This window comes from Brassica rapa, chromosome A02 (genome assembly GCF_000309985.2).
Source record: "Brassica rapa cultivar Chiifu-401-42 chromosome A02, CAAS_Brap_v3.01, whole genome shotgun sequence".
Taxonomy (NCBI): Eukaryota; Viridiplantae; Streptophyta; class Magnoliopsida; order Brassicales; family Brassicaceae; genus Brassica; species Brassica rapa.
Genome location: NC_024796.2, coordinates 26,332,380 through 26,357,265, shown reverse-complemented (window position 1 = coordinate 26,357,265; position 24,886 = coordinate 26,332,380). Strand labels below are relative to the sequence as shown.

General features: G+C 39.1%; 4 protein-coding genes and 1 non-coding gene across 11 annotated transcripts; 2 read left to right on the top strand and 3 right to left on the bottom strand.

The window, feature by feature from the left end:
• Positions 1-2,669: 2,669 nt before the first annotated feature.
• Positions 2,670-9,580, bottom strand: LOC103854245. 2 transcript variants are annotated; one of them, XM_009131178.3, is made up of 19 exons: positions 9,418-9,580; positions 8,160-8,533; positions 7,463-7,708; positions 7,136-7,326; positions 6,884-7,055; positions 6,657-6,794; positions 6,406-6,577; positions 6,183-6,319; positions 5,905-6,087; positions 5,697-5,807; positions 5,494-5,613; positions 5,262-5,418; positions 5,011-5,171; positions 4,829-4,915; positions 4,409-4,737; positions 4,276-4,330; positions 3,952-4,094; positions 3,410-3,632; positions 2,670-3,320 (listed from the first exon to the last, which is right to left on the bottom strand). In XM_009131178.3, the coding sequence occupies exons 2-19, from the start codon at positions 8,478-8,480 to the stop codon at positions 3,000-3,002; spliced, it is 3,267 nt and encodes a 1,088-aa protein (XP_009129426.1). In that variant the 5' UTR covers positions 8,481-8,533; positions 9,418-9,580; the 3' UTR covers positions 2,670-2,999. The 2 variants fall into 2 exon arrangements, with proteins under 2 accessions (XP_009129426.1, XP_009129427.1); XM_009131179.3 differs by having other exon boundaries at positions 3,952-4,091.
• A 2,564-nt stretch (positions 9,581-12,144) lies between these two features.
• Positions 12,145-16,820, top strand: LOC103854246 (ATP-dependent RNA helicase DEAH13). 6 transcript variants are annotated; one of them, XM_033284276.1, is made up of 9 exons: positions 12,145-12,269; positions 12,355-12,439; positions 12,510-12,631; positions 12,722-12,775; positions 12,877-13,193; positions 13,281-13,475; positions 13,548-13,778; positions 13,866-15,155; positions 15,240-16,820. In XM_033284276.1, the coding sequence occupies exons 5-9, from the start codon at positions 12,912-12,914 to the stop codon at positions 16,668-16,670; spliced, it is 3,429 nt and encodes a 1,142-aa protein (XP_033140167.1). In that variant the 5' UTR covers positions 12,145-12,269; positions 12,355-12,439; positions 12,510-12,631; positions 12,722-12,775; positions 12,877-12,911; the 3' UTR covers positions 16,671-16,820. The 6 variants fall into 6 exon arrangements, with proteins under 6 accessions (XP_033140167.1, XP_033140165.1, XP_033140164.1 ...); XM_033284274.1 differs by having other exon boundaries at positions 12,722-12,782; positions 12,879-13,193; positions 13,617-13,778; XM_033284273.1 differs by having other exon boundaries at positions 12,722-12,782; positions 12,879-13,193.
• Positions 16,821-17,063: 243 nt separating this feature from the next.
• On the bottom strand, positions 17,064-19,686 carry LOC103854247 (probable carboxylesterase 11). The gene is made up of 2 exons (XM_009131181.3): positions 18,612-19,686; positions 17,064-17,864 (listed from the first exon to the last, which is right to left on the bottom strand). Exons 1-2 carry the CDS (start codon positions 19,433-19,435, stop codon positions 17,327-17,329), a joined length of 1,362 nt encoding a protein of 453 aa, XP_009129429.1. The 5' UTR covers positions 19,436-19,686; the 3' UTR covers positions 17,064-17,326.
• On the bottom strand, positions 19,473-23,317 carry LOC103854248 (probable disease resistance protein RPP1). Its single transcript, XM_009131182.3, has 2 exons — positions 21,626-23,317; positions 19,473-21,244 (listed from the first exon to the last, which is right to left on the bottom strand). Exons 1-2 carry the CDS (start codon positions 22,213-22,215, stop codon positions 20,503-20,505), a joined length of 1,332 nt encoding a protein of 443 aa, XP_009129430.1. The 5' UTR covers positions 22,216-23,317; the 3' UTR covers positions 19,473-20,502.
• Positions 20,339-20,412, top strand: TRNAV-AAC. The gene has a single exon. It is a non-coding gene; the product is annotated as a tRNA-Val (tRNA).
• Positions 23,318-24,886: the final 1,569 nt, after the last annotated feature.

Here is a 24,886-nt window from a genome sequence, read left to right as displayed (position 1 = left end):
TGCTCAACAGCTTCTCCTTCTCAACAGGTACCTTACCCGTTCGTTACTTGGGGCTCCCACTCCTCACCAAGCGCATGACAGTTGCTGATTACATGCCCCTGGTTGAGAAAATAAGGAAACGGATGAGCTCATAGACAGGGAGGTTCTTATCTCACGCAGGACGGCTCCAGCTTATTAGCTCAGTCATCACTAGTCTTGCGAATTTTTGCCTCTCCGCCCTCAGACTGCCTGGCAGCTGCTTGAAAGAGATTGAAAGCTTGTGCTCAGCTTTCTTGTGGTCTGGTCCGGATCTCAAGACCACAAAAGCCAAAGTCAGCTGGAAAGAAATTTGTCTACCAAAAAATGAAGGAGGTTTGGGGCTGAGACCTTTGAAAGAAACAAATAAGGTTCTTTGCTTAAAACTAATCTGGCGCATTTACTCTTCTCGATCTTCTCTTTGGGTCAAATGGATCCACTGTTACCTGATTCGTAAGGGTTTATTCTGGTCTGTAAAAGGAAGCACAGTATCTGGGTCTTGGATGTGGAGGAAATTGCTCAACCTGAGAGAGCTAGCACAGCAATACCTTCGAATGGAGGTGAGAAATGGGGAAAGAACAACATTTTGGTATGATCACTGGTCGAGGTTTGGGTGTCTTAAAGAGGTCTTGGGTGAGGGAAGACGCATTGATCTAGGCATCGTAGATAATGCCACAGTGGCCGAGGTGCTTGTAAGCCACAGAAGAAGAAGGCACAGAGCTGATATCCTCAATGAGGTAGAAGTGGAGATTGCGAGTCTTCGGCAAAACCTCTTACTAGAGGAGGACATTCCTCTCTGGAAGCAGGCAGACGGCAAGTACGCCAGCAAATTTATCACAAAAAAACGTGGGAACAGCTGCGGGTTCCTAATCAAGCTTGCACCTGGAGTAAGGGAGTGTGGTTCTCTCAAGCGACGCCAAAGTACTCTTTTTTGCTTTGGACAGCTTTGCGGGAAAGATTGCAAACAGGGGACAGGATGCAGCAGTGGAACATTGCTGCAAATACAACTTGTGTATTGTGCAATGCAGCCTAAGAATCATGCAGCCATCTCTTCTTTGGTTGTCGATACTCAGGTCAGATTTGGAAGACTCTCGTTGGAAGGCTTATGCAGGATGTTTTCACAACAGATTGGAACGAACTGATTGGAATTATTTCCAATCCAAGGTTCACTCCAACAAAAGCTTTCATATTGAGGTACACATTTCAAACTACAATGCACACGCTATGGTGGGAGCGTAATCTTAGACATCACGGTGAACAGCCGCGAAACGTACATTGCTTGGCAAAGATCGTGGACAAGACTGTAAGGCTCAGGCTACTATCAGTTAAAGGGAAAGGGCACAGGTATCTCGACGAAAGCTTGACTACATGGTTTGAGTTCAGACAAGATCCATGAAGACGGATTAGAACAGATACCAGCTTTTTTGTATTCTTTGATTCTTTGAGCACAAAGAAAACCAGAAGCAGTAGATGTATATAAGTTTTGATTGAATAAATTTTACATTGATTCGAAAAAAAAAAAAAAACATAATGGCAACAAAGTTATTAATTTGGGAACTGACTCTAATAAGAGACCCAAAGAGACATGTGTATACTGATATCGAACTATTGAAATCCAGTCCGTACGTACGTACATGCGAATATATATTTCTTTCTTAGTTGATTAATATCGAGTATCGACTAATATATAAAATGATATTTGTTAAAACTAGCTAGCACGTACGTAGATATACATATATAACTTCACGGAACTTGTCAGTTTCTAATATCCTTTTAGCATATATATCAGAGTATAGTTGTCATATTAAAAATGTAGTGGAAACTTCTTAAGTATTTTTGTTAGAAATTGTAATGTTTATTATATGTTTTCCCTTTTTATTACAGAAACACATTGGACTAATTTTTCTTTTTCGTTCATTTTGCTCTTCCTATAAAATAATATATTTATTGGATAAATTTGATCGAGATAGCCGAGACTTCTAATCTTTTTTACTTTATTTTTTCTGGAGTACGACTCTTTCGACCTTCATTTCTAAAAGAAGGTTGGCAACTATTTCCCCATTTAAACTAGCGTGCAAGCAAATACTATATTGAATATGATCAAGAATCGCTTTCTTGATCAAGCCGGCAAACAGAAATGGTATGACAAATATTAAATAAAAGTATTTTCATATATCTAACATTCATAGCAAATGGTTTATAGTTCTCTCTATATAAACAAACCACTTTTCACATTCCTGCAGCAAAAAGAAAATACACATACGAATCTTCTTACACACAGCGTTTTCAGAAATAATGATGAAGAACATCTTTGTTCAGATGACTTTCGCTTGTCTAGTGTTGGCATTGATGATTACGACGGTCTCGGCTCAATACGACAACGACAATAACTACGCAAAGACACCAAACTCCGCCGTCATTGCTGCCGCCGATATAATAACCGGCTTGGCCGTAGCCATCATGGCTCTGGTCGCCGGTTTCATCTACTGAGTTGCCTAACTTGCTTTGGTTTATTTTGTGACTTACTCTTCATTTGTATTCGTTTTTCATTCTCCTGATTGCTTCTTTTTGCGTGTTACAAGAGCTTCCGTTGTTATCTTAATTGAAAAGAGATTTACATCAAACTCAGTGTCGATTTGATGTAAAATCACAGATCATAAACCTTGACATAGTATTAAATCTCATTAAGCATATGCATACATACGATCCAAACATACAATCTGCTCTCTCGGCTAATTACTTAAACCCTATCATCCAAAAATAATCATAGTAGCCTGGTCCAAGCAATCGAGCCCTTTGTAGTCGTGTAACGTATACGACAAACAAACACGCTGCAGAAAAAACAATGAAACCAATTCTGAATCTAACTAACTAACATTACTGATGAAGATTGAAACCATAACAAAATTCTCTTTGATTTCATTTCCGTTCATTGAGCAGTGAAGATCCACTATTTGAATATTCTATAGTTCGGACTAAAGAGCTCAGCGTCTGTGAATTCTGCTTTTGGTACGGAACCGAAGGTCGTTATTGTTCACCTGTGAGATCTTAAGACTCAAAGAGATGTATCCTAAAGCAGCTATAGCGTAGAACACTTTGTAAGGAGCCAACTCTAGTCCAGAGAAGAAGCAGTAGTAACCCGCCAGGAGATAAATATGATGTGGACGAAGCTGGTGCCCCAAGACAGATGGGAAAGAGCGGAGGATGCTTGACTCGGGTCTCGAGTTCATTACTCCGTGGAAGATTACACCAACACAGAGAGCTGAATCAGCAAACCAAGGGAAGCTTTGTCCCGTTCCAATACGCTATACAAGAAGATTATTCCATTAAAACCATCACTCAGGTAATGACCATATTCTTAACAGCCATCGAGTAGCAGCATGAAAAAGAGTACCTGGAACCAAGCGGCAAGAGAGGGTACGAACATCATTGCTGCAAGGAGATGCAATATTAGTAAGCCGTGTCTGTGGTTGAAGATGTCAGCTTGTGTCTCAACAAATGATTTTTCAGACGTGTCTGCTGATAAGGGTTCTTGTTTCCCTGAGGTATGTCGAGTTTTTTGCTCGGCTTCAGTTTTCTGGTCGACTGGTTCTTTTCTCCTCGATGCCATCATGATACTTCCATGACACAAAACAAAATATAACCGTTAGCTAATATTGCCTCTTTACTAATTTCTTATTCATGCTTTTCTTTCTACTCATATGAGTGCAATTTTCTGGATCACATACTGTTATTGACAGGTAAGAATGTTGTTCTAAACATCCGCCCAGTCGGCAAATTGGACCTAACCGAAACGATTTTTCTAAAACGTTTTTCTTTAAATCGGTCTAGGCACTCAAAAAAATCTGTCTAGACGCTGTAATCAATAATCTCATATAAAGCGTCTAACTAGAGCATATCGTCTTTGTAATTTGAAAAGACAGAGAGTTTGCTTACCAGAACATTGAGTTATGGCAGCAAAGGGCATGAGAGGCTAGTAGTACAAAAAGACCCAGAGCAGGATGAACAAAGGACACCAAGGTAACCGCTACTAGTGTCATAACAATTGTTGTGTTGAGCTTCAGAATTCGGATTGCCTGCTTTTAAGAAAAATAATCTCACTAACTCAATTCTGATTAATAACACTTAGCTACAGAAGATGCTAAAGTAAGAGCATATGTTTTTTCATGATATGCAAGGGAGAGAGATGGAGCTTTTGTATTCTAGCATCCATTTAATATTAAACGGGTTTAGGTAAAGGTTAGGAGCGAAAGAGCAAACCTTTAGACAGACTAGGCTAGAAGCAAGAGACGAGCTTCTTTCCAAATTTTGGCATCTGCGACTCATTGACACTTATTCAGTTACTTCTGGATTACATTAGAACAAAAACAAGTGAAGAAAGCAATGTACTTACTTTGATTTAACAGTGGTGTGGACAAGAGCCGACGCTTGGAAGACAAACTTGGAGACAATAACTAACACACTGATGAAGGCATTCGCCAACAAATAACAGATAAACGAGACAACAGTGAAGCTTGCGAGGGGAGGAAATGGTTGCGCCATTAGGAAGGAGAAGAGCAAAGCACTAAGAAGAGGGAAAGCAGCTAGAAGCAGAAATGGAGATGGCAGTTCTAAGTTGGACTCTACAGCAGAGAGCAATGGTGGCACAGCTTGTTTGTGGTCCCATTGATTAGCTTGCCGCATAAGGGTAAACAATGTAATGGCAAATGAGAAGCCAACTATCTGCAATATCAGATAACATGTGAAGAAAGGTTCAGTCACTCATAAATCAGAAAGCTTCCTCCTATCCTCAAGAGATCAGAGATAAAGCTACCTGAGGACCATATAGAAGTACAAATCTGCCGGACACAGCAGGAGCAGAGACATGAACATTTGCAGTGTACGAGCAATGAGGATCAATCTGCAGAAGAGCCAGGAAAGAAAAGAAAAAAGCATTTGAGTTTTCAGTTTCAGTGAGGATAACAGAGACTAGCTTTAGTGAAAGAGAATTCTGACCAGTAGCATAACAGTAGATTTCTCAGAACTCTGAGAACTCCAAAGAGCTGGTGAAGAATCAATAACTACAGTCTCACTGTAGAGATTGGGAAACACGTGAAGTCCAGATGTAGAATCCCAGGCAAGTGCAACAGGTGGGAAGCAACGCAATTTGCAAAGCTCTGCAAATTTGAACAATGTGTGGTAAGTAAAATTATAAGAAAGAGCTAACAATGATAAAAAATCATAACAACAGAGTTTTGAATTCTTACTATCATTATCCAAGTCTCCAGTTTCGCCATCTGGTAAACCAGAAGTTTTAATTCCACATCCAGCTGTTTTCAGGGACAGTGTTATGGGAAGTAGACCTAAGCTGATAGCAAATGATAGATTGTAAGCTAGAGGATGGTCCTCCTTCAAAAATAGCTCCTGCAGAAAAAGTAGTCTGAATTCAAAACACTGGAGATTCAAAGGAAGAGTGGTGCCACTTTTAAGAATAATAACCTTTGTCCAGTAAGCGGATAAGAGCATAGATGAAGATGAGACCTCCATGGCCCCTTCCTCAGGGTTAAAGAATTGCCCTACTGCCATAGAAACCGCCGCAGGAGGTTTACCGGAAACTGCCTGTGCAAGAGAAGGTCTCATTTCAGTTAGTACACACTATAAGTTATCTGAAAGAAAGCAAATGTATCGAGGTGAGTAGTTACTTCGCGAGGCGCAACTGAGATAGTCAAGAATCTGAATCCCTGCATGTCTTCAGGTCCTAGCTTTAGCACTGCAGATGGGGGAGCTTGCTCGGTTTGACTCCCTGGTTCCGACTTAATAAACATAAAGGAAAAACTAGCTAATGAAAATGGAAAGACAATGTCTGTGTTACTGGAAACAAATCAAGCATTGTTGTAACTGATATATAACCTGTTTTGGCGCAGGGCCTGCTGGAATGAGAACCATTTTTGACGTAACTTCCAGAACTCTTTCACAAACTGGTAAATTTGAATTCTCCTTCTCCTTCTCCTTCTCAGGCCATAGATGGAGTCTTACACCAGAACAAGGTGCCAGATTTGTAACAAAGATAAAGTGGTTCTTTCCATTTGATCCCTATAGTACAGAAAACGTGTCATGGGAGATCAATAACTTAAGTGATATACAAGTCTTAAAATAGCAATCATTAAGTGAATCATATCAGCAGAGACCAATGATTCTATGTCCAACCAGCGCCTTCTCCCGTCCATAGCTAATATTGTAACAGTACTCGTTTGTATGTACAGATCCCTATCGAGAGCATCTTCCCTCCAATCCAGGCCACAGGTAGAAGTTTGTGATTCAGAGCCTGGGAAGATAGACATCACAGTGTTAAGAGAATACATCTCTACCCACGAGCAATAGAGACAATTAATGAATTGTTCTCATAACTACCCTTTGAGGCCAACATGGGTAACTCATGAGAGACTTTCATGGGTGTGATTCCATTGAAGCTTTGTGATAATGCACTTTGAAGCATTCTGGTCAAAACCCAGAGTCTCATTTGAGTATCAGAAAATGGCTGACTAGTTTTTGAGTCCACCAAACTAAGAAGTGTATGTGAAACCTGCGAGACATGCGAATCTTAAAAAATCCATTGAAACATGGCATTTTCCAAATTACAGAATAGGGTTTTGTTAACCTACTTGAACAACCAATTGGTTACACCATAGAATCGCTTGATGTTCCATTGACAGCCACACATCTTTCATGCTTGTACTACTTATCATAAAACCATGACTTGAAGGGACAATACCATCAAGTGATTCTAACTTCGATCGCACCTGAGGCCAAAATGGAAAATGTTAAGCCTCAATAAGACATCCGATCCCATCCTAATGGAGCTAAAGTGCAATCAGAGAAAGCACCAGACCTGATAGTCATTGTAGCCACCAGCAATGGAAACAACAACAACTCCGCATAGTAATGGCTCAGACACATGACTTCCCCCAGGGGATGTTTGAACTTCATACCCTTTTCTCCATTCTCGGTTCACCTTAGCAAAGTAATGCCCCAAGGACGGCTGCAATGCCAGAGGAGGTGATCTGGATGAAATTAGATACATAAAAAAACCTAAACCATGTTGCTTGGCGAGTATAACTTGTTAAGCGTGTAGAAAACTTACTGGTGTGGACTTGAGAGAGTTAGAATGGTCTGCACAGCTGATTTCCGCAAACGAGGATGGACTGCAGCAGCTCTGGCAACAAAACCACCCATAGAATGCCCAACCAATATCACATTACGTGGTATGTTACTGGAGGCAGCGGCACCTTCCCTTTCTCTGGTTTCATGAGATTCCTTATATTGATCTAGAATCTGAAGAAAACAAGTAGATATGAATAAGGGACTAAATAGAGTCATAATCACTCGGAAACAGGACTTCAAGCAGATTCTGTGTTTTTACTTGAGAATGTTATGAAGAGAATGTAGCAAAACTATCAAAAGTCCCTACCCTATGAATGGCATATACTACATATTCAGTGTGCTCCTCAAGGATGCGACCATCCATTGCAGAATGTTCACCTTCAAGATCCACAGCAAACCAATCTAGCCTGTTACTGTACTGACTAGGCATATCATATTCTACAGACTCTGTATCTGCTCCTTCTCCACGGAATAGAGAAGCTTCCTGGTAGAATGTGCGCTCAAATGGGCCTCCCTGGTATGCTCTATCAGACTCTGCTGCCACAGACCTGACCTGTACGAAGAAACAAGGCCTATGAGGAGACTGGTATTCGAAACCTGGAGATAAGTTCCCAACAGAAGTAAGTTATTTCACATTATGGCTCCGCAACCACATGCAAAGCTGCTAGTTAAAGAATCCTCCACTTTGGCTCAGGGCCGGTCCTGAGCATAGGCTAATGAAGCATTGGCATATGGCCCCAAAATTTTAGAATTTTTTTACATATATTAAGACCCCAAATTGTATTTAATTTTTTTATATAAGTCCTTATTAAATTATCTATAACGCTTTAAACAAGAAAAAAAAATTGTCTATAACCCCCAAAATTTCAGGACCGACCTTGGATTAACTATTTTGTTTCCACTACCTAATGCTTTTGTAGTTGCACCATCTAAATTCCATAATATTACTACAAATGTGTAATTTCTAATTTTAAAAACTCAAGAAAGGAAACGGTGATCCTTGCCTGCTTGTAACTACCGGCATTGCCTGGGATGAAAAGAACTGGAACACCGCTAAGTCTATCGAGGTGTTCCTTAAAATCAATCTTCCTCCATCCTTCATGGTAAAGGTAAAGTCCATATCTCCCAGGAGGAGTTGCACCGTCCGTCACAGAGATAGGAATGTAAGTGGGATACATGTAAGTCATAGTACACCCACTCTTTATAGGTTTTAACAGACCAAACAATGCCGCAAGCCCAATCCACGCAGCTAAAATCACAACGCCGACTATCCTCAGCCTCGGTCTAACGCCTTGAGTGGTCATAGTATATCTTGCACCACGCATTGCAATCTTATATATCTTCTTAAAAGCATGCCAAATCCCTTCTAAAAACCACACTGCCATATCCATTTTTAAAAAAAAAATGATAAGAAAAAAGAAATATGATAAGAAACAGAAAATAAAAACTGAGAAACCAAACAGATCACATAGCTACTAAAACGAGTATGGCCTTGATTCAGACAAGTGAAAACGCATAAACAGTGTGACTACACCAAAAAGTTTCCACTAAACAGACATTATTACTAAAACTTAAATCTCAAATCGGTAGAGTTTAGTAACACGTTAGTCAAATGAAGCTAGACAGAACATGTAGTTACTAAAACGAGTATGGTCTTGATTCAGACAAGTGAAGAACACATAAACGGCAAAGTTGGGACCAGTTACTAGGTTAGATCTCAAAAGCATGCCAAACCCCTTCTAAAAACCACACTGCCATATCCAGTTTTTTTTTATTTAAAAATGAACATTAAAAAATGATAAGAAAAAGAAAATATAAACAGAGAAACCAAACAGAACGTAGCTACTAAAACGAGTATGGTCTTGATTCAGACAAGTATAAACGCATACACAGTGTGACTACGCCAAAAAGTTTCCACTAAACAGACATTATTACTAAGCTAGTTAGATCCCAAGTCGATACAGTTTAGTAAGATGTAGTTACTAAAACAAGTATGGTCTTGATTCAGACAAGTGAAGAACCCATAAACAGCAAAGCTGGGACCAGTTAGATCTCTAATTGATACAGTGTCAATGTGCAGTAAACATGTTAGTAAAATGAAACTAGCTTAAAATAGTAACAGCAATGTGGCAGAAGAGTAATAAATAGCACATCAGACAACATAAAAAGGCGCAAATATGAAACATTTTTTTTTATAATTGGATCTCGCCATTAATGTGAACCCATGAGAGAGTCATTGATGAGTGAAAGAACTGAACTAACCGGGTGGAGAAGATGGCGAGAGAAACCACGAGAAGTCCGGTGTACCGCCGGTTAAGATGGGATCGAAGCACGGTGCGACGGAGGTCAGCTTCTTTTCCTCGAATCGAGGGGCCGAATAAAACCGAGATCTCTGCGCTAACCGGGTTTGTTTTCGGATAATTGATTACGAGTCGGGTTGAACCTTAATTAGTGGGCCGTATTTGGATTATGGGCCTAACTTTAGCACCTGTGATACATACTGATCAGAATTTGAATTTACTTTATAAAGAAAAAAAAAAAGAAATATCTTCAGATAGCATTAAATCGAGTTTTTATTCAAAAAATAGGAAAAAAGAAATATTATTAAAATAAAATTATTTAAAAAATTTAAAAGATATTTTCTATTATTATTTGGATTTGGGTTTAGTAAAAAAAAAAGTTAGAGTTTAGTATTTGAAACGTGGAAATTTAAGATATCAGATAATTTAATATTTAGTTAATTAATAAATTATATTTTATAAATATTTTAATATATTTTTTGTTACAAAACTGAAAACTTATTTATGAGATTTATACTTAAATAAATTAAAATTTTAACTAGGAGTTAACAACAAAGAAGTTATAAAAAAAATTTCGAATATGAATGGTTCCCGGCTGTGGATTTATGTTTTTGTGTAGAATTTATGATATAGGATTTTATACTATAACTGTAAAATTTTAGTCGTGAACTTTTAAAATAAAGCATGAGTGGTTAATAATAACATTATATATTAGATTAAAATTAAGCTTAGAATAATAAATAATCAAAACTTATAAACTAATTAATTATTGTAGAAACTATAAAATGATTATGATATAAAATTATCATATGTAAATTTATATTATATATGTATGTGAACTTTTTACTTTATATACTATGTATATATATATATATATATATATTTACATAGTATTTGTAACGTTAAGGTGGATTATATATGTAAAGAAATATATTATTATAGAAGAAATGAGATGTACATGTGTTTGTAGAAAAGAGAATGTATTTTCAAAGGCAGTCAAAAGATTAACCAAGCTTGTATATGGAGAGACTGAAAAAGAAAACCAAAGCTTAATTCTTTTACGGGAATTCGGCCAAAAAAAACCTCAACTTTACACGAATTGCCAAAACAAACATGAACTTTGAGGCTGGCCAAAAAAACACCAAACTTTCATTGACTTTAGAATTAATTAACAATGTTTTCGCTGACTTGCCAATTTAGCACGCCGTCAACAAATTTAACAGAAACATTTGACGTCGTTTATTGTTGACGTTAAGTGAAACGACGTCGTTTTCAAATAAGATGAAACGACGTCGTTTTACACGATTTGAAATTAAAAATATGTAAACACCTGGATTCGAACCCAGGTTGGTTGGCCAAATGGGAAGGTATTTTACCACTGGGCTACTGGCACTTTCAATGTACTTACTAACATGTTTACTTTTATTTGGTACATATTAAATATAAAAAATTCTCTAAAAACTTAATGAGATCTTTAAAATTCCAAAAAATTAAAAAATAAAGAAGATTTTTATAAAATTAATTTAGAAATTAAAATTAAAAATAAAATTTTATTTTTCTTTTAAAAAATAAAAACTCTTCCAAAACTTTCTAAAAACTTAAAAAGATCTTTAAAATTCCAAAAGTTTGAAAAAATAAAGAAATTTTTATAAAATTAATTTTGAAATTAAAATAGAAAATAAAATAAAATTTTTTCTTTTCAAAAAATAAAAAATCTTCCAAAATTTTCAATTTTTTTAATACATTTGCTAAAAGTTGAAATTAATTATACACACATAAAAAGTTGATAATTCTAACTTTAATTTTTTGCATTTTATTATAATTTTAAAAAATTTGGATTTTTTTTTTAAAAATGAAAATTTTGGAATTGTTTTTGATTTTTTAAAGAAAAACAAATATTTAATTTTAATTCAAAATTATTTTTATGAAATTTTTGGAAGATTTTTTTATTTTTTTTAAAGAAAAATATTTTTTTTATTTTTTTAAAGAAAAATAAAATTTTAGTTTCAATTTTAATTTCAAAATTTATGTTATAAAAATTTCTTTATTTTTTCAATTTTTTGGAATTTAAAGTTCGTTTTAATTTTTTAGAAAATTTTGGAAGAATTTTTATTTTTTAAAAAGAAAAAATTTATTTTCAATTTTAATTTCAAAATTAATTTTATAAAAATCTTCTTTATTTTTTTAATTTTTTTGGAATTTTAAAGATCTTATTAAGTTTTTAGAGAATTTTTTATATTTAATATGTACCAAATAAAAGTAAACATGTTAGTATGTACATTAAAATTGCTAGTAGCCCAGTGGTAAAATACCTTCCTATTTGACCAACCAACCTGGGTTCGAATCCAGGGGTTTACATATTTTTAATTTCAAATCGTGTAAAACGACGTTGTTTCATCTCATTTGAAAACGACGTCGTTTCACTTAACGTCAATAATAAACGACGTCAAATATTTCTGTTAAATTTGTTGACGGCGTGCTAAATTGGCAAGTCAGCAAAAACATTGTTAATTAATTCTAAAGTCAATGAAAGTTTGGTGTTTTTTTGGCGAGCCCCAAAGTTCATGTTTGTTTTGGCAATTCGTGTAAAGTTGAGGTTTTTTTTGGCCGAATTCTCATTCTTTTACTGTTGTTAAGGAATTGTTAAATGGGTTATCGCCTTATCGGGCCGGGCCCGTTCTGGACCCAAATAAAAAAAAGGTTAAATTGATTCGTAAATATTCATCGCGCAGCTTTCTTCTTTAATTTCTCTTCCCAAAACCTAACGCCACCGTTTCCGGCGAGTTAGACCGGACTCCGGCGGCACAACCTAAGGTACCGGCCGACTTCTCTCTCCGTCTCCTTTGCAATAATTTTGTCTTTAATGGATCCTAGAAGACTTTCCTTCTTATTCTTTCAGTTTCTCGGTGGCTAGCATGAAGGGAGAAGATTCCAATTTAGATATAATGCCTCCAAGGAAGAAGAAGAACACAGGACCCAACAAGGTTTAACCATATACCCTAATCGAAAGTAATTAGATTTTTGCAAGTAGTGACTAAAACCTGTAATTAACAGATGAGTGATAAGCTCAATTTAAAGAAGACGACTTTGAGCAAATCTCAGAAACGTAAGCTGAAGAAAATTGAGGAAGAGAAGGAGAGAGAGCTCCTCTCTGCCAAAACCGCAGAGTTGTTAGAGTATGCTTTACTTTTACACACTTTTCTTCAGTTCCCAAATTTATTCATCATCTTTTGTCTTATATGAGTTTGGTATTGAGTTGGGTGCAGCAAGTATAAAATATCTGAGGATGTGTCTTTGCTTTTACAATCTTCAAAAGCTATTGGAAGAGTAAGCAAGTTTCTCTCTTTGTTGAAATAGTTTAGACAGTTGTGTTCTGTTCTGTTCTGTTTTGTTCTGATTCTCCTTTTTTTGTGTGTGTTTCAGTCTGATACGAAGCTGGAGAAACGTAGGAGACCAATGCAACTATCTAAAGCTGGTGTTTTGTCTGATGAACCTGTCAAGGAAAATGACGACTCTGATTCTTTTATGGACGATGAGCCTACCACACCTGAAAACCATCTCCCGACTCTTCAAACTGACTCTGAGCAACTTACTCATGCCAATGAAGTGATGATCTCTGCTGAAGAGGTCCATGAAGAAGATGAAACTAAGGTCCGTGAAGAAGATGAGACTATGTTTAAGAATCTACAGACAACTCGACGTGATGATGATGATGAGGAGGAAGGCTTACAAAGAATGGTTTGTCAAATTTTTGAAAATTCGGCTATGATGTGTGTGTTTGGTTTGATTGGTTTTTAATGGGTTTTTTTTTATAACGAAAAACAGGATGAGAGTGAAGATGTAACTCTAAAAGGACCTGCGTTTGTAGTTCATGTTTCAAGACCAGCTGAAGTTGAAGAGACCAGGAAGGAACTTCCTATAATAATGATGGAGCAGGAGATCATGGAGGCTATTAATTATCACCCCACCGTTATTATTTCTGGAAAGACCGGTTGTGGTAAAACCACTCAAGTTCCTCAGGTCAGTTGGTTTTGCCTCATTGTCTGACTTTTGGTCTCAGTGCTAATCCAATCCTGTTTCTGAATCTTTCAGTTCCTCTATGAAGCTGGTTTTGGTTCAAAGCAAGTCAGTTCTCGGAGCGGGGTTATCGGTATTACACAGCCACGTCGTGTGGCTGTCCTCGCCACTGCCAAGAGGGTGGCTCATGAGCTTGGTGTTCGTCTCGGTCAAGAAGTTGGGTTTCAAGTTAGGTACGACAAAAAGATTGGCGAGAACTCAGCTATCAAGTTTATGACCGATGGGATTCTAGTCCGTGAAATTAAGGTAATCATTTTTTTTAGATTCTTTTTTTTTCTCCCATTCTCAAATGTTATAAGATAATTTGATTTGTTTAAATTTCTTCTGTTGCAGGACGATCTCTTACTGAAGCGTTACTCGGTGATCATTCTCGATGAAGCTCATGAAAGAAGCTTGAACACAGACATTCTAATTGGGATGCTCACTCGCTCCATCAAAATGCGACAGGAACTCTACAGGGATCAACAGAAGCATCTACAAAATGGAGGCACAATAGCATCAAAAGACGTTATCTGGCCGCTTAAACTTATATTGATGAGTGCAACTCTGCGAGTAGAAGATTTCGTATCGGGGCAAAGGTTGTTCCCGAAGCCACCTCCGGTAATAGAGGTTCCCACTCGACAGTACCCGGTGACTATACATTTCTCCAAGAGGACCGACGAGTTTAATTATATGGGTGAAGCTTATAAGAAAGTGATGTCGATTCACAAAAAGCTACCACAAGGAGGGATACTTGTGTTTGTGACGGGACAGAGAGAAGTTGAGAATCTGTGCGAGAAGTTGCGTAAGTCTTCAAAGGAGCTTGTTGCTCAAGCTGCTAGAAGAGATGCGTCTGAGAAGGAGAAGAAACTGGAAGATGATGCTGATGGTTCGTTTGGTGGTGTTGACATGAAGGAGATTGCTGAAGCATTTGATGATGCCTCCAACACTCAAGACTACAAGTTTAACTCGTTTGGAGAAGATCCTTATGAAACTGGTAATGGTGAACATGATGATTTTGATGAAGAAAACATGTATGAGTCTGATGAAGAAAGCGACTGGGAAACAATTGATGACGACGGCGGCCTTGCGAGTTCACTTGAAGAAGATGGGAAGAAGGTTGATGCTCTTCGTGCAGCGTTTAAAGCTTTGGCGGACAAAAAAGGATCTGAATCTACTGAGACAACAACAACGTCCACTGAAGCAGAGGAGGAGGAGGAGAAGAAACCATTTACTCCAGGGAAGCTACGTGTTCTTCCACTATATGCGATGCTCTCTCCAGATGCACAGCTCCGAGTGTTTGCGGAAGTTGAGGAAGGAGAAAGACTTGTGGTTGTGGCAACTAACGTAGCGGAGACTTCTCTAACCATTCCGGGGATAAAGTATGTGGTTGATACTGGCCGTGCCAAGGCCAAGAGCTACGATATCAAGACTGGTATGGATGCATATGAGGTTGATTGGATTAGTCAAGCTTCGGCTAGTCAACGAGCTGGAAGAGCTGGACGAACCGGACCTGGCCACTGTTACCGTCTCTACTCATCTACTGTTTTTAGCAACACGTTTGAGGAATCATCCCCTCCTGAAATCACCAGAGTTCCTATCGATGGAGTCGTTCTTCAATTGAAGTCTATGAACATTCCAAAGGTAAAGAAAGGCCTCTGTTGCCAACTTGCCACCACTCTCAATGAACGTTCCTGTCATGACGAATCTTTCTACTTTTTTCTACAGGTTGAGAACTTTCCGTTTCCGACACCGCCTGAGCCATCATCTATAAAACAGTCAGAAAGATGCTTAAAGGCTTTAGAGGCTCTGGACAGCGACGGGAGGCTAACACAGCTAGGGAATGCTATGTCTAACTATCCCATGAGTCCGCGTCACTCGAGAATGCTTCTCACAGTCATCCAAATGCTGAAAGAGGCAACTAACTACTCCCGGGCGAATCTCGTCCTTGCGTACGCGGTTGCAGCAGCAGCAGCGTTGAGTTTAGAGAACCCATTGATAATGCAGTTTGGAGAAGAGAAACAAAACGAGGATCATGAAGATGATAAGCAACGGAAAAAGGATCGAAAAGATAAAATCAAAGCTGCTCGCGACAGATTCTCCAACCCGAGCAGCGACGCTTTGACCGTAGCTTACGTGTTGCATTCCTATGAGGTCGCGGAGGATGGCCCGGGCCTCTTCTGCGAGACCAACGGCTTGAATATGAAGACTATGAACGAGATGTCTAAGCTCAAAGCTGATCTTCTGCGACTTGTTTTCAGATCCTCCGAAACTGAGAACCTTTACAAATGGACTCATGGGACTATACAAGACGTGGAGGAGTCATGGAGAAACGCGGCATCATCGAAAACTCCGCTTTTGCAGAAGGAAGAAGAGCTCTTGGGAGAAGCCATATGCGCTGGATGGGCAGACCGTGTAGCCAGAAAGACTAAATCCACACAGTACCAAGCGTGTGCGGTTCAAGAAGAGCCTGTTTACTTGCACCGCTGGTCTTCTCTCATAAACTCTGCACCAGAGTTACTAGTCTACAGCGAGCTCCTACGAACCAACAAACCGTACATGCACGGAGCGACGCGGGTGAAGCCGGAGTGGCTGGTGAAACACGCAAAGTCTCTGTGTGTGTTCTCCACGCCGCTCAAGGACCCGAAACCGTATTACTCGAGGGAGCTGGACAGAGTTTTCTGCTGGGTGGTTCCTAGCTTCGGTCCTCATCTTTGGGAGCTTCCGGCTCACAGCGAGGCAATAAGTGATGATATGTACAGAGCAGCAGTTTTTGGATATGCGTTGCTTCGAGGAGAGGTGCTGCCTTGTTTGAAAAGCGCTAGGGCGTTGATGGCTGGAAAGCCTGAAACGCTGTTGGAAAGAGAAGGTTGGGGTTTAGAGAGAGTTGGGAGTTTGTTGAAAGCGTTGAATGAGAAGAAGATTGATAGTTTGGGGAGTTTGAGAAAGAGATGGGAACAGAATCCGAATGTGCTGTACCCTGAGATTGAAGCTTGGTTTCAGAAGAAGTGTCGTCATCATGTTAAAGAGCTTTGGCAGAGAATGCTGCAGGAGGCTAAGGTGAACGTTCCTGGGAAGTTGAAGAGGTCGTCAGTCATCCCTATTGAACGTTCTGATGAAAAGTTGAAGAGGCCAAGGGCTAAAGTCTGTTTTGAATAAGAATCAGTAAAACATACAACTATGAAATTTATTGTGACGAGTGCTAATTTTGCATCATTTTTGTTGCAGCTTTCTCATAATTTTATCATCCATTTATTTGATTCTACAAAAACAAAAAAAAATGTTTAATCTAGTATTGTTTTAATTTCAGTTTGCACCAAAAAATATTTAAATTTAGACTTCTTTGGAGATATGATTCTTGTGTGATTTTTGTTAGATGTACATGACTTGTTGAAATTTCAGAGTGCTACTTAAAAGAAAAACCTTAAATTCCAACCTTATTCAGTTTAGGACTTACTAAGACCAAACAGCTCTAAATTGTTATGGTATATACACCTCATTTTTGTGGGTCTGCCTTTGGTTTGGTTCGGTTTTCCAAAAACTTGGTATGAGGATAAACCAAAAAGCAGGAACATTTGGTCAAGAGAACGTATAATATATAGTTTTTAATATACAGGAAATACCCTGTGACAACAAAAGCTTTGAGAGTCTTCACTCGACCTCATCGACACTTCTCTAAACTAATTCTACTCACACTGAAGAAGAACCCCACAACCTCGCTTGCCTTCCAAGTTAAAACTGTGTGAAACAACAAAACCGGTTTAGTTTTCGGTCCACCATTTTCATTTTGCTTCCTGGAGTTTTCCGGACGAATCCTAGTATGAGAACTCGTGACCACGTAGAGAGATGTACTTCTTAACCCAGATGGCAATATCTTCTGCACAAGCCTGAGCCTGTGGAGTCCTGAGAAGCATGTCTAGCGTTGCAAACTCGTGAACGGCGTCTTTGTACTCCAGCACAGGAGCATCCACGTTGACTTTTCTCAGCTCTTCTGAGTAAGCGATGGCTCTGTCTCTCATCCAGTCATGCTCCGCGACGATGGTTAGCGTCGGTGGCATGAACTTGAGCGGTGGGCCCCGGTCCGGAACGAGCGGGTTCGCTGCCGGGTGGTCCAGACTGAACTCTTCTTCTGGTAAGAAAAGCTTCCAAGCGAGAATGCACATGGGTTTGTCGTAGAAGTAGGAGTTTGCTTGTTTGATCTCGGATTGCGTGGGAACGGTGCCGATGAAGAACGGGTACATTAAGACTTGAGCCACGACCTTGACTGGGTCTAGATTTTGACCAGCTTCGATGGCTTTTCGGGATACGTAGTCTGCTATGTTGGCACCGCAGCTCACACCAAGAAGCACACATCTGAAGTGTCAAATTTTTTTGAGAAGTCACAGAACTCAGTAAGATTGTTTTTCACCTGAATCACATGAAAGCAATCATCTACAGACTACAGACACTTATACAAATACAAACATGAATTATTGCTCTGAACACTCTGCTGGGATCTAGTTTCTTCTATCCTTAGAAGTTCTTAAGAACCAAGACAACATTTATGAAAAGAAAAGTCAATGAATAAAGTGAAAGCCATCACTAAAATCGGGAAACATAGGAGGTAAGTAGCGTATGACATGAATAGCATTTAAGGAATCTGAATCCGTAAGTATTATGTTTCCTCAAGCTTACTATCTCATCTCTAAGAGATTTCCGGAATTTAAAGTATCATCATGTTTACATATTGATCATGATGTACCAGGCCAAAGTTAACCAACGAAGACCAATTCAAAGCCAATGTATAAGATGTGAAGCAGCATAAATCCCCAAAGAAAGCGTCATGGTAAGGACCTATAAACACTATTGAGGTGAGATAGTGAAGCTAAACTCAGCACCAAGACCAAGAAACAACAATATATTCAATCAGCTACTTCCACAAGTAAATCACATATCAAAGATCATAAAAGGACATTGCATAGCAAAAGAACTCACATTAAAGGTTAGATTTTTAGCTAAAGAAACCAACCTAGGCAAGCACACACACACACATACCAAATCATAAACAACACTTTCTCAGAGCTAACCAATGCAAAATGGAAAGACTTTGGTTTGGCATACCTCGAAGGATCAGCATGAGAAGCGAGCCAAGGCTCCACCAAAGAAGCACCAAAAGCATCAACCACATGCTTACTCACCTCTCCTCCTCCACCACCTCTCCTCAAACCACCACCCATCGACTTATTACACTCCGCGAGATTCGCCTGCTTCCCCAGCCACTGCAACACCTTGAACCCGTCCTCACACGCCGCGGGGTACCTGTTCTCAGGGGCGAGCCTATACCCAACCGCCAAAACAATAACATCACAATGCTTCGCCATCCTCCTACAGAAGAAATCATTCGCCACCGAGTCGTTGCTCCCACTCACCCACCCGCCGCCGTGGAACTGCAGCATCACCGGAAGCTTCCTGCATTTCCCGGACGACGACGGTGCGTACCCTCTGTACACCTCCTCGGACGATGAGGAAGCGGAGGCGGTGGTTGTGTGAGCGTAACTGCTTCTTCTAGCTTCCGACTTGTGAGAGGATAACGAGTTAGACGAGCCGTGGCTGTTTCTTCTGAGGAGAAGATCCGATCCGGCGAGGCTGTTGAAGCTTCGAGACTTACCGGAGTGGCTACCGGAGGCGGGGGAGAGGGCGGATTCGGGGAGGAAGATGCGGACGGAGAGGGAGGTTAAGGGATCGATGTGGATGTCTTTGGTGGCGACGCCGTCGGTGAATAAGGGATTCGGAGGGGAGACTGATTCTTCGGGTCGGGTCGTGACTCCGAAAGGATCCGAGGATGAGGAGGAGGAGGAATCTTCGGATTGGATCCGGTTTTGTAAACGGTGTTTTAAAAGGAACTTGAAGAATACACTGTAGAGCTTCACTCCAACGCTCGGCATTTTCCGGTTCCGGTTCCGGTTAAAGTCGGATTTGGAAGCTCCTTTACTGAGATACCGGATCCATGGAGATTGGGGTTGAGATCGAATCGAGTTAGGGTTTGTGGAGGATTGCTTGAATGTGGAGCTTTGGTTGAAGTGGAAAGATGAGACAAAGATGGTTAGTAGACACAAAATAAATAAAAAGCGAATAAGCTTAGGTGGGAAGAGTGACACTGTGAGATTATTAAAAATGTTAGCTTTTTGCCTTTTTGAGGTTTTAACTTTTTTTTTGTATGGTCGCTACCTCTTTAAATTTCAGGTTGTAGGAAAACTTAAACTAGATGGGCTGTGGTGTGGGCTCATCGATAGAGATATATCCTCTCTCTCTTTTTTGGACTAGGACCGATATTCTAGTGGTTTGTCTGATATTATTACCTTCATTTTCAACAATATGATGATTTACAAATAAAATCCAGGAGGCAGAGATTGTGTACATCCTGTATACTGACCTGGAGACATGCATACCCCTGGTGTGAGAAACCAAGCATGGTGTTTGATTGTTCGACAGAAACCTGTCCACTGAAAGATCATCCTTGTACTTATCATTGTGTACTGCTTGCGTAGTCTGCATAGAAGGTTGTCACGACTGTGGAAGTTGCTTGGGTGACTGTGAACACAAGCCGTTCTGTTTTGCATTCAGCTGTGTGATCTGTCTGCTATAAGAAGAGGTCAAACCGGTTACCACAGTTGCTTTGAAGTCAAAACAAATGACTTCAAAGCAATTATAACGAAGATATCTGTTATCTAAAGTGAATAAAACAATTATATTTCAAGAAATTGAATTGAATTCAGAATATATTCTTTGTTACAAGTGTGTATGTTTTAACTAGTATTAATTTGGAAATGGCTGGACACCTATCAAATGGTTTCGTGGTGTAGTTGGTTATCACGTCAGTCTAACACACTGAAGGTCTCCGGTTCGAACCCGGGCGAAGCCATTGATGTTTTTTGTTTTTAATAAAAATAAATAAAACATCATGTTGCTTCCAGATACTTTTTCCCGGACATGAATAAGCTGCTTTCATTTTTCAAAGTGGATCAATCTTATCAATCCACTCCTGCTTGGACATTCCCCTGAAATAAGAACCCATGATTTTCAGTCTCAAAGGAAGCCTACCAGCAATATTGCATACTCTTCTTGCAAGATCCTCATAACCATCTTTGGGGAACTTTTGACCAAAAGCAGCCATACAAAAGATTTGCATGGCTTCATAATCTGATGGCAAAGCCACTCTATAAACATAACCAATCCTAAGCGCCTCCAAAACGTCCCTATCTTGTACCGCGACGACAACCCGACTTCCAGGACCAAACCATGGACTTTCTTTCATCATTGCATCTAGTTGCACCGATCTGTCGACGTTATCAATAACCACAAGCACTTTCTTGCGTTTCAGCTTCTCTCTTTCAATTCTTAGGTTAAGAACTTCGTTGTCATTATGGTACGTTAGTAGAGACATAAATTCCACATCAGAAGACGCTGGTCTTGTATAAAGTGCGTTGATATCCTTGATATAGAGACTCACATTGAATCTTTGAGAAAGTTGTTTAAAAAGGAATCTAGTGATTGTGCTCTTACCAACCCCAGGAAGACCCCAAATGCCTATCATCCTCACTTCATCCGAATCTAAGTATAACAATCGTCTCATCTCTTCCAAATGACTTCCCATGCCAACTAAGTCGTAATTGAAATCAATTGATCTCCTGAACTGAGTCAGCTTTTTTGAAACATCAGTGGCTATATTCTCTACCATATCTGCTTCATTATCCCTGGGGTCATCAAAAGAAAATGAAAATCACATTGACTATATTCACTTTGGCTGGAAGTATATAAAAAACAAGCCTACAAAACTGTATGTATATAAAGTAGAAATATTTTTCTAAAAAATAATCTCATAAATTAACACATATCATAAGATTAATCTCATAAGATTTGATGACAAAAAAAAAAAAAAATCTCATAAGATTTTTGCTATCCACATATTAATTTTTCATCACATTGTTGTGCCATGTACTTTTTTAGAAACCATTTCAATTTTGACTGAAGTGGATGATTGTCCCAATCACTGTCCTAAAAAGCGTTTTAAACGGTCGTCTAGACATGATATAAACCTTTATTGTAAGAACACAAAAATATCAAAAAGGACTAACCAGTTGCTTGAATGATAACCAGCAATTGCGGCTACTTCTGCCAAAGCTACTCTCCATCTCCTGATTTCCTCATTAGTTTTCCCTGCACAAGTTTTTCGAAAAACCTTCCCAAAATCTCCGGTTTGCTTGCGTATATCAGATGGATCCACCTTATAGAAAACCGCTATCACTATCTGACCAAACTCTCGCCGGCACTTCATAATTTCCACCAATTCATCAAGACACCATTTTGAAGAAGCATAGTTCTTGGAGAACAAGACCACCGCGATTTTAGATCCTCTTATCGCCCTTACAAGTTGAAAAGATATGGATTCTCCTCTCTCCATCTCATTGTCATTGAATTGCCTGATTCCTTTTCTCTCAAAGCCCTTTTGAATGTGACTTAAAAAGTCTTTGCGGACATCTTCACCATGGAAGCTTGGAAAGACATCATGTGTCCAGTTATTAGACAAACAAAGTGAAGGTGATGAGAGGCGTAATGAAGAAGAGGAAGAAAAAGAATCGTGTTCTCTATTTTCTTGATTGGATATATAGAGTGCTAAGAAGCCTATTCCAGTAACAAAAATGGTACGGAATAAGGAAGAATCCATTAGTACGATGGAAAGAGGATGCCATTCCTCCTATAATAAGGAAAGATAAAACATACAAGGCTCCCATGACATAGAACGTTGACTCCATTAATAAAAATAATTCACCAATAATATGATGTTTCGTGGACTTTTTGGGCGACAAGTCAGGTTTTGTGGCTCTAATTCAATTTTATTGCATTAGGAACAATTCATGGGTCAAATTTATTGGTCATGGGCAAAATAAAATATTTGTAAAAACAAAGTACATAATTTCCACAAGAGAAATATTGCTAAAATGAGTCTTCGATCTTCTTTTTGGGTTCGGAATCAACCTGCATTATTACCAAAATATATGGTTCATATTTTTCTTCCACCAAATTTCAAACTAAAAACACAATATATCTGATGTGAAAAAAACACAATATATCTTATTTTTGCGTTTAAACAACATGATTGCTTTTAAACCAGTATATGAGAAAGAAAAATATATACGAGGGAGAGGGAACAATGTTATAAAACAAAATTGTAAAATGACAACCACTATGGTACCAAAGTAATAATACATTTTATGTTTTAGTAACGATTGGTTTGAAAATTTTAATTCACTAATTAAGTTTTTATGGTTCTTTCAATAGTTTGACGTAGCCAGGTGGTTTGCATTCATCACTATCATCCCTGATCTATCTAAGTACGGCAAAGCAGACAAGAGACCAAATTCGATTACACTATTGTCTTTTGTAAAGGAAATTCATACATAGCTTTGTATTTTTATAAATAAATAAATTTGATCAGGGTTTCAAAAAAAAATTGATATCATCAATAGTATCCACAACCAATAGTTGATCGGTTGGAGTTTGGTTGTTATGTTCTGGCTAATCTCTTTCCACTCCAATAGAGAGAATACAATTATATTTTATTGATTGGTATTTTTACACTGAAACTTCCCACACCCTAAAATTGCCATATCAGTCAAAAAAAACTTCCCACACCCTAAAATATTTAATTGCTTGTTAAGAGCAAATGCTTTATTGGGCTGGTAATGCAGTGGCTTTACTAGCTACATTGCCTTTACACTGATTGCAAAACCATCTCCTAAATGAAAACTAATTAAACAAATGAGAACATAGTTCTACAGCATGCGATAGTGTGTATATATATTGTACTGTTGTAGTTTGAGGTTGTTAGTCACCTTGTTAATTTAGGGGGCGACTGGTTTTCCCGCTACCACCCGCAAACGCATCTTTTGCGGTTGATAGCGGTTGTCGGCGGTTTGCAACAATCACTCAAATCGCTCTAAACCGCTTCAAACCGCTCCGAATCTCATAAATTCAAAAGCTGGCTCTAGCTAGCGTTTGCGGTTGCGGGAGGATAAAAAAATTTTTTTTTTTTTTTTTTTTTGACAGCAAACATTTACAGACTCATGTAGACTCTGTAAACCAATGTGGTAACTCTGCGTCCATGTGCACGACGAAAGACGGTTGTTGCCGAGCACTACGTGCCAAGCTATCTGCCCGTTTATTTTCCGTCCTAGGAACATGAACAATATCTGAGTTGATGAAGCTTCGTCGCAAAAGCTTGATATCTTCCAGGTAGCTTTCAAATGCTGGCCATTCCTCTGGTTCCGAAACCATCTTCACCAATTGAGAACAATCCGTCGCAAACGTAACCTGGAACTGCCTTAAATTTCTCATACATTCCATTGCCCAAATTAAAGCCTCTATCTCCGAATGAAGGGGTGAAAGGCATGCCCTGACATTCCTTGCTCCTAATAAACCATCAAAACCTGGTAACGTACTAAGCCATCCTTGTCCTGAAAATTGGTCCTTATCTTTCCAAGAACCGTCTGTGAAACACCATCTTCCTGTGGTTCCTATTTCCGGCCTGACCTGTAATTCATGTGCCAATCGATGATTGTTAATAACATGTGCCTCAGCCCACAGCGTTGATTCAACTTCGGTTAATCGAAGCGTTTCCCTTGGCTCAACATCAAGGTTACTAAACACTTTGTTGTTCCGGGCCTTCCAAATATACCATAATATCCAAGCAAACTGATGATCCTCCATTTGTGGGTTAACTCTCCAAAATAAATGGTCCATATTAGCAAAAAGAGAGCCCATTGGGAAAAGGTTTGGATTTGATGGAATCCTCGAAAGTGCCCACACTTGGCGTGCTGGGGGACATTCGAAAAATACATGGTTTATTGATTCCTCCGGGTCTCCACACCGGGCACAGCAAATGTCGCCTTGTATTCCTCTCGCTTTGAGATTTTTCTTTACCGCTATACAACCGGACACCAGCTGCCATAAAAAATGCTTTAACTTTGGGGGACATCGCACTTTCCAGCAGAATGCTTTGAGAATATCTACATTGGGACCAAAACACTCAGGTGGTTTCTCCTTATCCGGATAAATCCTTTCCACCTGATACCCTGATTGTACCGTGTATTTCCCATTCTTGGTGAAGTGCCATCCACTCCTGTCTTCCATCTGATTTCTACTCAATGGTATACTCTCAATTATTTTTACATCTTGTGGATCCACCAAATTCCTAATTGCCTGTAAATTCCATGTTCGGGATTCCGAATCAATGAGAGAATCCACTGTGAGGTCCGGGTAACTATTATGAAGGTTTTTATTAGCTGGTCTCGGGCGAGTGGATGGGAGCCAGAGATCATTCCATAATTAAAAATTTT